The sequence below is a fragment of the Stigmatopora nigra genome, chromosome 8 (assembly GCF_051989575.1).
Source record: "Stigmatopora nigra isolate UIUO_SnigA chromosome 8, RoL_Snig_1.1, whole genome shotgun sequence".
Lineage (NCBI taxonomy): Eukaryota > Metazoa > Chordata > Actinopteri > Syngnathiformes > Syngnathidae > Stigmatopora > Stigmatopora nigra.
The window spans coordinates 13,448,819-13,467,283 of record NC_135515.1 but is presented as its reverse complement, the minus strand read 5'-3'; the positions used below and the strand labels follow the sequence as shown (position 1 = coordinate 13,467,283).

Genomic DNA, 18,465 nt, shown 5'->3' with positions numbered 1-18,465 from the left:
TCTGTATTTCTCATGACTATTTACATTGTAAATTCTCACTGAAGGTATCAAAAATACGAATGTACAAGGGGCGGAAGTCGGGGGGACTGGTGGTGCGGCTGTACCTGGGCCGGGCCTCTGGGGCTAAAAATAATTAATGATGATGTGTCAAACTATAATGGAGTGTATAATGGTTTCCTCGCCTTTCAAATGTCCTCTCATGAAATCCCTCTGTGGTAACTTAAAAGGTTGCTGATCATGTAGGATTTTGTTTAGGTTACTTTTAAGCCTCTCAAACTGTCTGTTTATTTCTTTGGTTCTTTTACATGAAAAAGAAAAATCTTATGTTACTTTCTCTATTTTCTGCACTATTAAATGCTGAACTCTTAAAAACTTTCATTTCAGCTGTTTTAGCTTTTGAGCAATCACATTTCATTTTGTATTACAGTTTTTCCCGTATTTGTCGCTCCAAAAATGATGATGAATCCAGGGTGTGAGTATGTACTGCGTTGCCTTCGTACGTTTTTTTTACCACTTAATAAGGAAATTTCAATCATTGATAAGGGGAGCAATTGGCTGAGGTTGACAGGTATGATACTGTATTTTGAGATGTTGGGGTTATTCTGGGATACTATGATAAACATGAGCATTAATCATTATATGTATGTATTAATATGTGCTTGCAACGGACAAACACTCAGTATAATTATTGGACCGAAGGACACTTCCCCCTGCAGCTGGCGCCAAAGACGTTAAATTGTTTTGCCCTATTCCGAGGACTGATTACTGGAAGATATGACTGACACTTACCCCAGATGCAAGTTTGTGATCCAGACCTGTTAAGGACACTTACGCAAATGCTGATTCAGCGTGATCGCTATCAACCAATATCCGTGATTACTCGCAAATTGTCTTAAATCGTGTCGCTCGTTTCGCTTGATTATGGAATTGTTTTGCCGAATGGACGCTTGTTTGTTTAATTTCCAATGGAGTTGTTTTTGAGTTCCGACCTTAATTGTTATTGATGAATACCTGATATGCGATGATTGTTTCAGTTGTTTTTGCTTATGCAATTGGATTAATCAATAACCTTGTAATTGTTTTGATTTGAGGCCTTAAATGGGCAGGAGAAAAAAAATATTTGTGTCGAGGACGATGTCAGAATGAACTCTCCTTGCAAGTATCATCAGAGATGTCAAATTAATTGATGTCCTTAATTTAACAGATGTCTCCTTGTATTGTTTTATAATTATATTAAAGTATAATTATTGATGAACCTAACAGAGACGTTGAACCACTGAATATTGGTCATTAGCTTGCTCTGGTCCGCACAATGGTGCTATGGTTCTTCCACCGGACTTTGCTGGGAGTCTGGGTTCGATTCCCACTCGGTGGGAATGACTGGCTGACTGGCGACCGCTCTAGGCTGTAGTCTACCTTTTGCCCAAAGACAGTTGAGTTAGGCTCCAGCAACCACTGCAACTTTTTCCAGGATTGGCGGCATGGAAGATGAATGAAAGAATGAATGAATAGCTTGCTCTGATGATTTGTCGCAAATGCACTGTATTAATATAACTTCTTCGTGTTTCAACTATTACAGCTTTGTATTAATTGGCATGAAAAGTCGGTAGATAAGCCAATATAATATTGAGGGGTATTTTTTTTTATTTTGGAACTGGTAAATTGCCAAAACTTAATTCCATAGTTGCTCTGGTATTTTACTTTTGCTGAGGCAGAATTTTCAGAAAATATCATGTTGATCTTAACTACATATAATGGATTCAAAAGTTTGACCTCATTTTGGGGCCAGAAAAAAATGCTGTATCAAATAAATGTGAGATGTGAATTTTGTTTGTACAGTTACTGTCACTCACCACTAGAAGGAAGGCTCATGCAGCTTCCGCCATTGTGACAAGGCTGTTTCAGACATGCGTCGGGGAACAGGATGCAACCCAGCTTCAGTTCTGTCAGTTCCACCACCTCGGCATAGTCTGAACGCTTGTTCTGCAAAGGCAGCTCATTGTTGTTCAACATGACTGAGTCCAGGCAGCCTTGGAAGCCCTCAAACATTTTATGGTCCTTTTTGAAGTCAATGAGGCTACGTGAAGTGGGATGCTGCATCTAAAGCCAAGGTGGGAAAGTTTGGGAAAAAAATGTTTAAAACAACTGCCCTGCAATTAGCTGGCAACCGATCCAGGGTTTCCCCCACCTGTTGCCCGTGGTCAGCTAGGATAGGCTCCACCATCCCCCCACAACCCTTGTGAGGAGTACTATGGAAGATGAATGAATGAATGAACTTAAGACAATATTCATTCATCTTCCACACTGCACATCCTCGAAAAGGTAGCAGGGGTTGCTGGAGCCTAACCCAGCTGACTTCGGATGAAAAGCAGACTACACCCTAGACTGGTCACCAGTCAGCCATAGGGCACAAACGACCATCCGCACTGAAAATCATACCGCCAACAGCGAGCTACCCGCACCCAAGAATGAACTTCTATACCATGAGGCGGCCTAAGACAACATTATTCAGAATCTTTTTTTTTACCTCAGAAATGAACCAAATAATTTGTGTTTGACTATGATTTATTTTATAGCACTGCAATGCACACTACACATGTGCCAGCAACAGGTACATTTTGATATTTGTGATGTAAACTACACGCCAAAAGTAGAATAACATCATTGTTTGTTGATAATTGTGTGTGCGTGTGTGTGTGTCTATATGACATTTTAAAAAGTGCACACCCCAGTTCAAATTGTAAGGTGATGAGAAAAAGGAAAATATATTTAACATTTAATTTTTATTCAAGTTAAATGAGAGAATCCTTTTGGAAAGTTACGGTTATAGTGTATTGAAAATGGCACGTAAGCATGTGAGTCCATCGGGAAAAGTAGTTCCAGGAATGGTAATGAAATGACAGACAATGAAAATCACCTATTTCTCATAGCATTGTAGTACATGTGAGGGTTTATGAAAGTTCAGCTTGTTAAAACCTTCAAATAGAAATAATGGGAATGGCTCCAGCCAACCCCCCCACCCCCCGTGACCCTAGTGAGGATAAAGAGGTTCAGAAAATTAGAGATGAGATAAACAGCCATATGTCGACAAAGAAAAAGGACAATGCTCAAAAGCAGGTCCCAATGTGTACCAAAGATTATACTGAGGGGTACATGAACTGAATGTCCAAATGCTAAATATCTATATCGTGCCCACAAGTGTAAATACCGTATTATGTAAAATAAAGACTTAAATCAAAATTTGTTTTATAGTACCATCATCAACAGAAATAGCTTCGGTGTTATTTATATACAGAATCACTGTTATGTGTAGTTGAGGTTTTGGGATGGATGTGTAAACATTTCCCTTGTGTGACCCTGTGATTATTGTATGCGTTTCGCCTATTGTGTCCCTCATGGTTTCCCTTCTGTTGTGTGATCAGGTGTGTGTATTTTGTAATCAACCACTGTCTGTCCATTTAAACCCTGTGTGTTTGTGAGTCCTTGTCGGATAGTCGGCTTTGTTTGCATCATGCTAATTTGCCATGCCATGTTTCAAGTTCCTCGTTTCCCCATGTCATTAATGTCAGGTTTGGTTTAGTTACATATTTTTAAGTGCTTGCTATTTTCTTGACTCCCCTCCTGCCTCAGTTATTAAAGTTTTTGTTGGAGCACTCCTCCGACTTGTTCCTTAATTGCTTACCTGCATTTGGGTCCTACACTACATCCACACTTGCCGAATGAAACATATCAATCACTCAATGAGAAAAAAATAGTTAAGTTTGAGATTATTTTGCATAGTTAAAAATAAAGATGTAATCAATGACACTGCACTGCATTTGACAGTTTTTAAGTGGGTGCTTGTAGCTACAAATAATAATACATTGCTAGTTATGTATAAATAATAAGACTGAGTTTAAGAAATTAACTGACCAGTGCTCCAAAGTAGATGGTTCTGTCAGAAGCATGAGGTTGCATTAATGCTCGTCCATGGCGCCTTTCAACGTAGCTGTCGTCCAAAGAGAGACTGCTAAAGTTGCGGTTGAGATCTATTACCACTGTGTGCCAGCTGCCATCATTAATCCGTCGGCCAGAGATCCCTAACATGTCGGGACTGTCACCACCTGCGGTGCCAGGTGCGCAGCTGAGCTGTAACCACAGCTTTCCCTCATCCAGCTGCTCACACATGCAGGAAAACATATTGTCAGTGACAGTGACTATGGCTTTCCCCAGGATGAAGACACCCTAAATATTCTTGAACTTATTTTAAATATCTTGGAGGATGACATTGATATTTATGTGTCTGCATCCGTGTGTGCGTATGTGTGTGTGGGCGTGAACGCATGTGTGTGTTGGTACACGGATGTTTGGTCGCCCGGTCTTTTGGTCGCCGGACGATTAGTCGCCGGACGTTTGGTCGCCCGGACGTTTGGTCGCCCGGACGTTTGGTTGCTAGAAGTTTGGTCCCCGTTGGTCCCCGGTCTTTTGGTCACCAGTCAAATGGTGACAGAGAGTTTACTGTTGAAAACAGCTCTCAAAAATATATTCATGAGAGTGAGTTTAATGTCTAAGAACTGTTGAAACCAGCTTCCAAAAATATATTCATGAGAGTGAGTTTAATATCTAAGTACTGTTGAAACCAGCTCTCAAAATTATATTCATGAGTTTAATATCTAAATATCTAATATCAAAATATCAATAAGAGCACTCATTTAACACACATCTAAACGGCCGCGCGCGTGCGGCCGAGCCGGTGAAAACTTTCCACACTGCTACAAATTTCATAAACAATAGCCATTACATCCCTGTTTCCTCCAATGTTAAAATCTATCAATTGCAAGCCAATTGAGTTTATATATTTGTTCAAATTCCTGCAGTCGAGCGACACGACGACGACCATCGATGCCAACCCAAATACATTTGCAAACAAATTAGAGTACCTGCAAGCCATTGCATACAATTTGTAAGTTTTACTGTTTTTTAAAATAAAAACTACCATCTGTGAATTCCATTTTTACATAATTTGTAAGTTTGTATTTGTAATTTTTGTACAGAACTTGTAAAAGTTTGTATACATAATTTTTATTAAGTTTTACTGCTTCAATAAAAACACCATCAGTGAATTTTCTTTGTCTTCTTTTTAATTAATTAATTTTACTTATTGCCTTTTATTTTAATGTCAAAGTCCCGGGCTAAAAGTATACTAAGACTTTTATTTGTTTCATAAAATGACCATCCAAAGTATTTCAACATTGAAACAGAGAGAATGAAGGTTCATTGGACGCCTATGACCAGTCAATGGCAGCAGCCGGTGTGTTAAATGAGTGCGCTTATTGATATTTTGATAATTTGATATTAGATATTTAGATATTAAACTCATGAATATAATTTTGAGAGCTGGTTTCAACAGTACTTAGATATTAAACTCTCTCTCATGAATCAACAGTAGATATTTAGATATTAAACTCTCTCATGAATATTTTTGAGAGCTGTTTTCAACAGTAAACTCTGTCACCATTTGACTGGCGACCAACGGCGACCAAACGTCCGGCGACCAAACGTCCGGCAACCAAACGTCCGGCGACCAAACGTCCGGCGACCAAACGTCCGGCGACCAAACGTCCGGCGACCAAACGTCCAGCCACCAAAAGACCAGCAACCAAACGTCCGGTCATGGTGTGTGTTTGGTGGGGTGTCTAAGCACCAGGTAGCGACAATACCTTAAGCATTCTGCAAGGCTCACTATGAGTGTACATAATGATTCCTCTTGTCTGCAATGTTCTGATCCTCAGAGTCAGTTTTAGCTCTGTTTGGAGTCTCTCTGAAAGCTTGTATTTTATGTAGCTGTCACCTGAGAAACTCAGTGATGAATGGCCTATGCAAACACAAACGTACGCATTATTACATAAATTATTATGTCAGGGAATAAAACAACTTGTGTAATATGCATTCCCAAGAAACACCTGCACACTCTCCAAATTTCCCCGGAGGACATTGACATGCATAGCGCCCCCTGGTGAGATCCACTGAAACACATTGCATGTCCGCCGGACAAGGTTGGTCCTCACATAGTCCTGACATTACAGCACAATTGACCTCTAAAAACATACACAGACAAATAAAAATTGGAAAGGAAATATTTAGCAAAACCTCCATTTAGTCATGTACTGTGACAACTTTCTGGATTTAATTTATTTTTGGCATAAAAATGAGAAATATTGTATAATAAATGTGACTATACAATTACAATCAGATACACTTTATTAAACTGCCGGGTATTATGTTAACATCAATTATGTCCTGCAATTGGCCGGCAACGAATTCAGGGTGTCGACTGTCCATACTTAGGTAGGATTGCCCCTGTGACCCTCGTGAGGATAAACGAAACAGAAAATAAACGAATAAATAAATATTATGAAACAACGAATCCTATGACTGATTGCTCTCTCTAAAAGATTGGCAACATGTCCTGGTGGAAGCGCCATTCCCTGTCAGAATCAATGAAAGCAAAGTGACCCCTTTTAGTACAACATGAAACTACAGCTAGAATTTGTAGATAACATTTAGGACAGGTCTTCAGTACTACAACTCATGATCATTGGGTGTTTTAGCTTATACCAGTAGACACCCTGACTTGTTTTTATTGATTATTTATCTGTTAGTTAGTTTGTCGTTATTTATGTTGTGACTACTTATTATGTTGAGTACTTATTTATTTTTTATTACTTATTTGTTGATTATTTATTGTTATTATTTATTGATTATTTATTTTTCAGTTTGTTTGTTGTTGTTGATTCTGAACTTTGTGGTGAAGCTTTAAATCTCTATCTTGTATAATGACAATAAAAGCATTCCATTCAATTCACTTTGGTAAGGGCTACCGTGGTTAATCAAGTTACAGTTGTGTTTAATCATCAATTATGCGTATGCGATAAATTAATAAAGCTCTTTCTCTACAAGCTTTCATACCAAACTGAACATTTACATGACCCAATGCTTACCACTGCAAGTGCAACGTGAAATTCGATCGAAGCGTGGGGACACAAAGCTGATTTGTGGTGTACTGTACGTTGCCAGATTGTGTGAATCCAAGTTGATGGTTTGCTCACAATGCGCCCCACGACAATCCAGTCCTGAGCAGTTCTTATCTAAGATGGACGAGATTTTAAGGACCTCCTCCAACCGCCATCGGGCAACGCTAAGTTTCTGAGTGAGGTAAGCTGCCTTGTAATATCCGCCCTCAGCTGTTTCCACTGCAAGAAGCATGTCCAGCTGTTTGGTACCACCAACTGGCTGGAGACTGAGCAGGTGCATAGAATCTTGTTTCTGTGATGTTGCTGCTTGCTGCAAAACCTTCAGCATGATCTTCAGGTATGAGGCTACAAAGTTGTGTGGCGTCACATTTTCAAAGCGAACAGTCACAGCCTCGCGCAACATCTCAGGAGTGGCCTGCTCAATGTGCACGCTGACAGGCACTGAGACGGCAAATCGGCCATCACTGATACTGGCGTTAAGCGAGTATCGGCCAGCATCCAAACCTCCAAGGGCTATTATCTTTCCATCACGAGGGCTAATTTTGAAAAGACTGCGATGGGCTGGCGGTGCGTGACCATAGGTCAGTGCGTCATAGGGGTCAGCATCTGTGGCATGCAACTTTCCAATGACACCACCGGGAAACTCATCCTCCATAGTGATAATATGAACCTCTAGTGGCAGAGCTACAGGCCTATGTAGACTCTCCTCAATCACCCTGACCGTCAGCATGGAGGAAGAGGACAAGCGAGGCATTCCAGAGTCGGTGACCTAATTAAAGAAAGAGTTGTTAAGTGGAAAAAGCCAACTATTTGTAAATTGAATTTCAGAGAAAGAAATAAGCATTTTGACTTCAAATATATAGTGGGAAGTGTTTTTTTATGATAATATGCAAACTAAAAACAGTTGGTTAAAACAAATGCCGATAAAAAAGCAAATAGTCTTTTATTGACATTAACATTCATATGCACATTGGTCATGAGTCATGACATCCATTAAATTACTGATTCTTCACATCTTTGCCATAAACTTTTAAGATAGCAGTTGTCCTATTCATGACACATGCCAGATTCTACTAACTACCACATGTAATGCGCAAAATCAACACTATCTGTTGCAGTGCATCTGCAGTTGCAGAGCTCTGATATCTAGCCTGTTGTCCATATTCATTATCAAAAGAGACTTTTTGTTTATGTGAGAATAAAACGATTTTAATAGTACCACCTCGTACTGAAGAGGTGGCACTATTAAAAGAGGTGGCCTACGACTGACTGGCAACCAACCAGTCTAGGATTTAGGCTGCCTTTTGCCCAAAGACAGCTGGGTTAGGCTCCATCAATCCCCGCAACCTTTTTGAGGATGGGCGGTATGGAAGATGGATGGATGGATAGATGATTTTAATATAAAGCATTTTCAGAATTTAACATTAAAAAACCTGCCTGCTGGACTTAATTGTGGATGTGTGTATTTTGTGGATTTTTTGTATTCCTTTGTGCACATGTCCTGTACTTGTGGTTGTTGTGTTTTATCACCCTTATGTATTTACCAATGTAGGATAGCAGTTTAGTATACTTGCTATTTGGTGTTATCTATTTCTCCCTCTCTTCACTACGAACTACCGTAAACTTTCTTCCTTCTTTGCGATAGTTTTTTGGAAGACGAAACGGAAGAAAGAGTTTGTTAAAAATGTCGCTCATCACTGTCTAATTTTTCTGCACCATAACACAGCTTCTTGACTATTTTATTATTTTCCACAATACAATAAAATATTTCATCATTTTCATTGTACCTCAGGAAATGTATAGATGTGGCAGACGAGTGGTAAACTCACATTATTTTTAAGATAGTATTGACACCTAAAATTAGCTCATTTTAATCAGAAAAAATATGAATAAACTTTTTCCTAAAATCTTGAAGCCAACTCTAATAATCTATTGTAAATTGTAAAGCATTTGTACCTGTATAAGAACAATGTATTGGGTTGCAAGGTCCCTCCTGAAGACTTGATTAGCCACAAGTGTTCCGTCTTGCTCCAGCATAAATTCTCCTCCTTCATTTCCAGATAAGATGTGGAAGTCAAATGGCGGCCCATTGTGGGAAGAGTCCAGGTCGATAACGGACAGCTGAATGATGCTGGTGCCAATTGGCTTGTTTTCCTACAACAGTAAACAATCTGTCAGTTGCTCTGTTTAAGGGATGGGACGTGATGTCGTGCAGTCAGAGGAGAAAAGAGGGAGGCCAAAACACTAAAATGAAAAAAAAATGTTTTTCCATTTTTTTTAATATTTAACTAAATATCAATCTAATTTACAGTTTTTAGATTATCTTTTAATTTTCATGTTTAACAATAAATACTGAGAAGACTATGTAACGGAGCAACAAAGCGTGGACAAGCGCTGCACCGCCTCCTTTCGGTGGCCAGGTTTGACTGTGTCATGTTCATCTTCGGCTGTGAAGCAGAGTGGCTGGCACCTGGAAGACCAGGAAGCAAAAAAAACTAAACAGAATGCTGAAAAACAAAACTTTAGTGAAAAATAACCCAAAATTCTTAAAAACTTAAGACTGGGTAAAATTAACGAAGAAACAAATTGCCGAACACGCACACCGACGAGAAGACTCCATAACCTAACTAAGCAAAAATCCCACACAGACTGACAACGACAAAGGATTTAATACAGAGGATGACAAGACAATTAAAAACAACTGGGTTACACGAGGGAAGGGGCACTCGAAAGACAGCAGGTGGGGCACATTCATAATCAGGCAGACAGCACACGCAAGGATAAAGACACCAATCCACCTAAAACCCTAACAAAATGTGACGGACTGGGCCTCGGATGAGGGTGTGCTGGGCTCTCTATTAATGTCACTATAAAATCTTAAAATACACATTTTATAGGAACTGAATTGTTCTAGTTTTCCATGTTTTTGTCAGCACCTATACGTATATCTGTAATGTGTCTTACATTTGGTAGCGAAGAAAGCATTGGGGAGTCAAAAACAGGAGGTCAGTCTTCCAACTAGGATGCACTAATGATGCCACGAAATGGCAGTGACATAAGCGATTTACAGGTAGAGTGACGCAAATAAGTTGCTCATGTTCGGACTGACAATATTCAATTAGTCCAAAATGTGGTTAATTAGAAACAACCTAACCCCTGAGTCAACAAAACTGTATTTTGACGCAATGACCATATCACAAGACTTACTGCCGAACAAGTTGGTCATCGGCCTGCAAGACAACCCTAAACCAACGGAATCAAGGCAACAAAACAAGTTCTGAAAGTATGCAGGACAATACTGTTTAATATGCAGATGCCTCCTTAGTTTACAAAATCTTCCATCTCAAAGATCCTCCTTCCCTGCAAGATTTTGTACAAATAATTCCAACACATCAATCAACAAGAGCTGGCTCTAGAGGGCACAGTGTAGGTCAGAGTGTATTCAGCCAAAGCACCTTCACTGTCCGTGCCTCACATACCTGGAGCTCAATACCAATTACCATATGTGAACTCACATCTCCGAACCTCTTTGCCAATCATCTTAAATGTGGCTGTCATCACAACACTGTGCTATGCGTGTGTGCAGCTTTGTGTATGTTTAGCATTAACGCGGACAGGACACACGAGGGAAAATACGCCCAACCACCAAGCCCCAACACAACAACATCAAACTACTTTCTAAATGTGTCAAAGTGGCGGCCCGGGGACCAAATCTGTCCTGCCGCATGTTTTTGTGTAGCCCGGGAAATTAAATCATGGGTGCTGACTTTCTGTTTTAGGATCAAATTAAAATGAAGAGTATAAATGTATAAGACATTTCATGATTTTACCCCTTTAACTCAATAATTGTAATTTGTTAATCAATTTTTTCCGTGTTTTTAGTTCAAAAATAATTTTGTAAAATATAAAAATATAAAAAAAGCTAAAATAAACATAGTGTTAGATCTATAAAAACTGAATATTCAGGGCTTTTAATCAATTTATTTAAAAACATCTAAATATTATATCTAAAATGGTCTGGCCCACATGTAAGCGAGTTGACATTAACACGGCCTGCGAACCAACCCCGCCGAGTCTGACACCCTTGATCTAAACCCTTGATGATCAAAGTGTGCATGAAAGGTGTGAGAGGAAAAAGAGAGAAAATGATAAGAGAATGATCTATTCATGTATGAAAATAATTAACAAACATGCAACAACTTAGTGCTGGGTTCAAATGCATGTCGGTCCACCTGTGCGGAGTTTGAATGTTCTATCCGGGCCTGTGTGGGTTTTCTCCAGGTACTATGGTTTCCTCCCACACTCCAAAGACATGCATGGTAGGCTGATTTGACACTCTAAATTGCCCTTTGGTATGAGTGTGGGCCTGAATGTTTGTTTGTCTCATTGTCCCCTGCGATTGGTTGGCCACCAATTCAGGGTATCCCAGCCTCTGGCCTGAAATCAACTTGGATACGCTGCCCCGCCGACCTTAGTGAGGATAAAGCGGTTCAAAAAATTAAATGAAATGAAATATTTTCCATACTTCCATGGTGAGCTTTAATCATGCATGAGAAACTTTAATACTGTTAGCAGAACCATTTGGCTTTTCAGCAACACACTTTCCATGCAGTAACATAAAAAGAACCCATTATCACAGATTTTTGGTCAAAATTTTGGGTTGGTCAGCATTTACCTGGATGACAGTGGTGAGGTTGGCAGAGGAAAAAGTGGGGGGATTGTCATTGATGTCAAAGATGTCAATCTTGACCATAACAGTGGAAGACAAAGGTGGTATTCCACTATCCAGGGCTCTGATGGCCAGAGAGTAGCCTGGAACCTAAATGACACACACAGAATTACTGTATTGATTACAGTTCAGAATCAATGCCAGCTAGACAACAAAATTGACAAATTCAAAATACATGATTCTATCAACCGACATTTAAAATTTGGTCGTTGGGATGATAGTAGAGGACAAAGCAGATCTAATGAACCCCATTTACGTGAATTTATTCTACACTTTCAATATTCCCTTAAAATGGTCAAACCTTGATCTCAAATATTTCTTCAAAGTTGAATCATTCCTAAGTCATTTATTTACCCAATATGTGACCCTAGATGCCTGCCGACGATGCGGAATGGTTTCCATGAATTTTTGCAGCCCAAGTAAGATTATCTCTAAAAGTGTTCTGCATTTTGTAAGATTGAGTATTTCTGAATGGTTACGGCTTGTGGAAAGGCTTCTTGGATGTTTACTTTACTTGTTCCTAAACCATAGATTTACCCAGTATCATGATTTTTTTTTTTGCAATTTATAATATTTGAGTCCAAAGCCCTTATATTATTATCAACATAAACATAAACATAATGGACTACATGATATCGATAGACTCCCTGCCTGAGTGGTTAAGGCGTCAGCTTCACAGTTCTGGGGTCGAGGGTTATAGCCCAGGTAGGTGCTCACTATATGGAGTTTGCATGTTCTCCCTGGGCTTGCGTGGCGTTTCTCCACGCACTCCGGTTTCCTCCCATACCCCAAAAACATGCAGGCTAGGCTGATTGAGCACTCTAAATTGTCTGTAGGTATGAGTGTGAGTAAAGTTTTCAGTCTCCTTGTGCCCTGCGATTGACTGGCCACTGATACAGGATGTTACCCGCATGGTGACCTTAGATAGCAGAGATAGGCTCCAACACCCACCGCGGCCCTTGTGAGTTTATGTTTGGGCTACTTGCCAACACTTCAATAAACTCGAGCACAGGAGCACACAATGAGAGAGAAAGAATGATATTTTAGCCGCGTCTGCAGAGGCGGGGAGGCAACAATTCAGATGCCGCAGAATGTGTCTACTCTGTGGTTTTTAATGGAGGTAGAACACGTCATAAAACAGGAGGCGTTGATACAAATGAAGGGGTTGGTGTACAAAAGGGGGACATTTTAACCAATAGTTGTAAAGAAAGTGGCGAGTAACCCTGGGGAACAGGATTTTATTTGGCCGTACTAGTATAAAGTGTAATTGCGCATCCACTACAGTAGCTGGCAGTGGCGCTCTCATTTATTTTTTATTTCAGGCATTGATGCACTTAAAATCTTTTCTGTTGCTGACTTAAAACAAGATTTAATAAAGTTATTCTTTGTAAGTTTGACTTTATTTCTTTCTTTTTTCCTTTTCTTTAATGTTAATAAGGATAAAATGTTGTACTTAACAATTTTATAAAATGATTTTATTTATAGTCACGGTGGGAAGTGGAGGGGGGGGGGGGCGCGATTAGTTTTCTTCTTGCTAGGGGGGGCCTAACAGAAAATAATTGAGAAGCACTGGGTTAGGTGGAGCCTCTGCCGCGTAGGTCAAGACACATCGACTCATCATGTCTATTCACGATAACATTCCCCTCTTTACCATCACTGGCTGCAGATGATTACGTGACATTGTTTGGCCAAACAGAGCTGGGAGGAATCTATATATCTTGAAATAAAAAAACAAAACTTTTAATTTACAATAAAATAGGGATCGGGGAAAGCGAATATAAAACTGATGCGGTTCAGTGAATGCGCATATGAAACTAGTGGGGTTCGGCAGCTCCGACAAGGTGAAAAAAACACTGATTTAGATATTAATACATTGCAGGCTTTTCATTTGCCTACAAGTGTGATAATAATTATATACACTTCTTGATAATTGTACAGTGGCTCGGTGATGTGAGTGCCTCACACCACTGGGGTCCCGGGTTAAAATCCAGGTCACCTTTAACTGTGTGGAGTTTGCATGTTCTCCCTGTGCCTGCATGGGTTTCCACCGGGTACTCCGGTTTCCTCCCACATTCCAAAAGCATGTGAGGTAGGCTTATTGGACACAGCAAATTGCTCCTAAGTATGATGGTGTGATTGTGCATGGTTGTCCATATCCTTGTGCCCTGCAATTAGATGGCCACGGATTCAGGGTGTCCCCTGTCTCTGGCACCCCCGTGATCCTAATAAGGATATAGCGGTTAAGAAAATGAGATGAGATAAATGTACTCATGTACTTGTATTTTTCTATAAGTGTGAAAAGTTCCTTGATGACCGCAAGTTAGATAAAATATTCCGGATTTTGTTTCTATGCGGGGGAGTATTTTTTTGTTTGTTTGATTATGACAATGTGAGGGTGTGCAGGCGGATTAATAAATCATGCACTGTGAAGTACAATATCCTACTTTATCAAATTACATAGGAATGTGAGAGGAGAAATGGGAAGAGTAGAAAAGATTATAGCTGTGCATTATGCCACCAGTGATAAACAAATTTAACAACTTTACAGTATACTGTAATATACTGTGCTAACTCGAGATACGAGCTTAATTCGTTCCGAGACTGAGCTCGTACGTTAATTATCTTGTATCTCGAACAAACTTTTGCCATTGAAATAACACACAAAACAAATTAATTCGTTTCAACCCTCCAAAAAACACCAAAGACAGGATATTAGAAGGAAAAAATATTTTATTTGTTCTAATTCGCCATCTATTAACAAATTATCAAATAACTAGTGGTTAAATAGTATACCAAAATGTGTTTAGTAGAACTTAAAAAAATTAGGAGGATTTCGAGGAGGGTAGAGAGAGGGACAGGGTGCAAGGGGGGAGGGGGCTTTTAGTAAGATAACATAAATAAATTTAAATGAACTTGGATTACGATGCAGACACTCAAAAATAAGTTTAATCGAACCTAACACTGACCTTAAATCTAATTTTGTATGACATTTTGATACCTTTCTTTTCCCGGCCGGGTTGGCTCTTTTTGCCTCGCCTCCGCCGAGTTTCAGATGTAACCTATCGATGGTAGTTTGCTTTTGTATTCCCTTTAAAATATTCTAAAAATTATACACACAAATGTCCTCACAATAGTATAACACATGACCACTTGCCAACAAGTAGCATATATAATTCTCGTATTAGCAATTGCCTTGCCATTCGCAATGACAAACGGGAAAAAAACACAAATGCAACGCTACGCCCACTGCTCGCAGAAACAGTACGAGAGGGAGTTCTGACCAGAGAGACATTACACGAGGGAGTTGCGGGGAGAGAGTGTGCCCATGATGTTTTTATGAGCAGCCTCTTGGATCAGCTGTCTGCTCGTACATCAAAATTAGTCTCTTATCTCAAGATGAATATTCACAAATTTCTCGTATTTCGGGCCACTCGTAAGTCGAGGTACCACTGTATTTATGTTTAGTTGAGCTGATAAGTTATGACACACTGGCGGGGTGCACTGTGTGTAACAACAACTTCACCATTAACAATGGCGGGAATTAATGATTATAAAAGACATGTTGAGGTCGGCAAATTTTTCAAATGCCCTTACCTGAATTTTAATTCTGTAGGTTAAAGACTGAAAATTAGGGTTGTTAATATCGGAATATTATCAATAAATATCTCCCTTAAATGAGATTTTCTCAAGGCATGTCTTTCTTATGTTTAGCTCACAGAGAAAGTTTTAATTTCTCATTTTTTATTCACTTTATATTTATTCATTGTCAATTCTTGCACACGTTTTTTTCTGGTCTTTTTGTCCCAATGCAGCAAAACAATCTGGATGATATGAGAACAACCCAAATAGAAAAAAAAATCTTTTTGAATGCATCTGATCCTGCTTAGAAAAGGGAGAGATTAAAAGAATATAGAAGGGATTTGGCAAGTAATCCAAATGAGTGAAAGAGGTGAACACAAACACATTTTATTAACACTGAGAGTGAAAGAGAAAGCACAACTGTCTCAGAACCACACAAACCAATTTGTGAGAAACTCTTTACCACTTTCATCAGCCCAAAAACTTTGATCCCAACTTCAACTATACTCCAATAGCTCAAAGATCACACTCATGAATACTGCATGATCGAAATCTGAATAATATTGAAGTTTTCAAGCACTGTAGAGAACAATGTTTACGATGATGGAGAATGTAGAGAAAACAACAGAGTGGAGGACGACGTGCTAGATTATTAAAAAATATGGAACTTGTGTGATTTCCTACTGTGGCACATGTGAGTCTAGCTTTCCTGCTAAGTTCCATCTGCTTTGGACATCACTTGAAATATATCCAATTTCTAGAATTCTCATGAACATGATTTGGAAGCAGACCACCATTAAGAGATAAGCTTAGGGCCCAACTCTCTTAATTTTTGTTCAACTGATGATTGTTTGTATATACAGTGAACTATCTACAGCAGCTTTTGGATTGAGTGAGAAAGATTGACACCAGGTTATAAGGGTGCCTCCAAGAGACCAATTCTGTTAAAAGTAAGTTCCTTTGAGTGTATTATATTGGGTTCATGTTAGGGTTATTGGTGAACCCATCAGTTCCTGATTCTTGCACTTGTTTTTCCCCCTTTCTTGTCTTTTCCTAGTGATTTCCCAATGATGTCACATGTTGTTGTCTGCCTCCATTTTGTCTCAACCAAGCTGCTTCCTCTTCTGTCACCCATTTGTTTCTCACTGTCTCGTCAACCCTTGTCTGTCTGTTTAAATCCTAAATCTGTTGGACAATAGAAGTCCGCCTTGGTTTTTATTTGAAAACAATAATTTATGTTTAATAAATAAGTTTGTATTCATGAAATCACCAATTTTCTTCAACTGAGTCCGGGCAAACGGCAGATCAGATCCTAGACTAGTTACAGATCTGTGGTCCTCCCATCGAACTTGAAATCAACTGCCCAAGGAGGTCTTTTTGCAGTTACACATTAATGCCCTGTGCTTCCTTCAACTTCTCATACTTGAGCAAAATAGTTTATTCTTACTCCATTGTGTCATAGTACTACAACTTTGCACTTGTGTGTAACATTTAAGGAAATGATTTTGATTGGCAGTGAATGACCTCAGAGAGGTTAATGCCTAGAGCAGAGCAAAGGGCCTTCTTTCAAATGCACTGCTTTGCATGTGTCTTAAAAACTGCAAACACCCTGTATGAAATGCCTTTTTGGCAATAGGTCAGTGTGCCTAACACATATCGTTACAATGTGTAAAATGTCAGCTGTTTTTCTTTTTTCAAATGTGTTTTCATGTGAACACGTGTGTTGTGTGTGCTCTTACTGTCTCACGGTCCAGATGCTTGTTAACTTTGATAGTGCCACTGAGTGGGTCAACGAAAAACTGATTGTCTCGGTCCCCGCTCACAATGGAGTAGAGGATGGCTCCATTCAGCTGACTGTCCAAATCTTCTGCTACAAGCTGCAACACACATGCACACAAAAACACACACATGTACATATGCAATATAAATAGCAGCGCCTTTTTATTTAAAAGTCATGTTTCAGCCATTTAAAACTTTTTAAATTTGCCCATTCTAGAATTTATTATCAGGGGATCAATAATGGTTTATCACAAATAATCCCCATAATCCTAAAAATAATTCAATTCTTCAATTAATCAAAAGTCTAAGATAAGAAAAAGTTGTGTGCTTAGATTCTTTCGGTTTCTTTTCTACTTTTGAGAAGTAACACTTAGAGAGATCATTATATTCAATGTACATGCAGTAACAAGGGGATTAACAACTAAATTAAGGGGATTACTGAGCTCTTATTAGCTGTCTCACAACAACCCTCTATGTTTCTTTGACTTTCTGATTAAATTTATGGCCAAGTGACTTCGACGGACTCGCAGTCAATAACAACACTTCATGTTTCAAGATTCTCATGTTTTTTTTCCACTGCTGTTCGTCGTTGTGGGCTTCAAGTCTTTTCTTGGAGGAAGCTGTGGCCGCCGAGTGCTTTCGACGAACTGCCAGTCTAGCCCCAACCTGAACCACAGCCTGTGGTGGGCAAAATTGTGTCGCGGGGCAGGCGATGAGGCTTTTGGTCGTTAAGGAGAACGTTGACGAGTTAGTCGAGGGGCGCCAAAACTAACTCTCAACGGAGTAGGTGTTAATGCAACGCTCTGCTATACACGAAGAATTCAACGAGAAGGCGGCTGAGGAGGAACCAGCCACCGTTCCAACGGCACAAATAAAAAAAAAACCTGGGAGAAATTAACTTTCCGACCTTGTGGAAAAAAAGCATCAAAAAGTTTTCACGAGTCGTACAACCGCCCACTTTGCTGACGTTTGGGTTGTGCATTTTAGAAACAATATTAAAATTAGTCAAAGGCAATGTTTTTAGATCGATTTTTCTCAACATTTGCCAACGAGCAACGCCGAAGGGGAACTTTTATCCAAACACATAATAAGCGGTGGTGATAAAAAATGGTGAAAAATTAGATGTCAGAGAAATCATAAAACGTTAATTAAAAAAATAAAAGCTGAAATGTACATTTTTTGCAGTCAAGGAAAAGTGGTTTATGCTGATTTAAGCACAACTCATAATAAAACTTTCATGTCTAATTTATTATTTATTACATTTTTGATGATACGAGTGTAGATATATTTTTAATCTCGTACTTAAAGTATGAATTCCATTGAAATGTGGCAATGATACGAGTGTAGATATTTTTGAGCGTGCAA

The 18,465-nt window shown here is 39.3% G+C and overlaps 1 protein-coding gene across 6 annotated transcripts in view; it reads right to left on the bottom strand.

Annotated features, from left to right (window-relative positions):
* The window catches only part of fat3a (FAT atypical cadherin 3a), a 129,295-nt gene that overhangs the window by 25,310 nt on the left and 85,520 nt on the right, over window positions 1-18,465 (bottom strand). For all 6 annotated transcript variants that reach the window (XM_077722408.1, XM_077722403.1, XM_077722404.1 and 3 more), the window contains 8 exons: window positions 17,061-17,198; window positions 11,689-11,832; window positions 8,970-9,167; window positions 6,981-7,782; window positions 5,943-6,077; window positions 5,700-5,854; window positions 3,913-4,155; window positions 1,854-2,100 (listed from right to left, as the gene is read on the bottom strand). In XM_077722408.1, coding sequence (XP_077578534.1) covers window positions 1,854-2,100; window positions 3,913-4,155; window positions 5,700-5,854; window positions 5,943-6,077; window positions 6,981-7,782; window positions 8,970-9,167; window positions 11,689-11,832; window positions 17,061-17,198 — 2,062 coding nt within the window. The remainder of the gene's footprint in view (window positions 1-1,853; window positions 2,101-3,912; window positions 4,156-5,699; window positions 5,855-5,942; window positions 6,078-6,980; window positions 7,783-8,969; window positions 9,168-11,688; window positions 11,833-17,060; window positions 17,199-18,465) is intronic.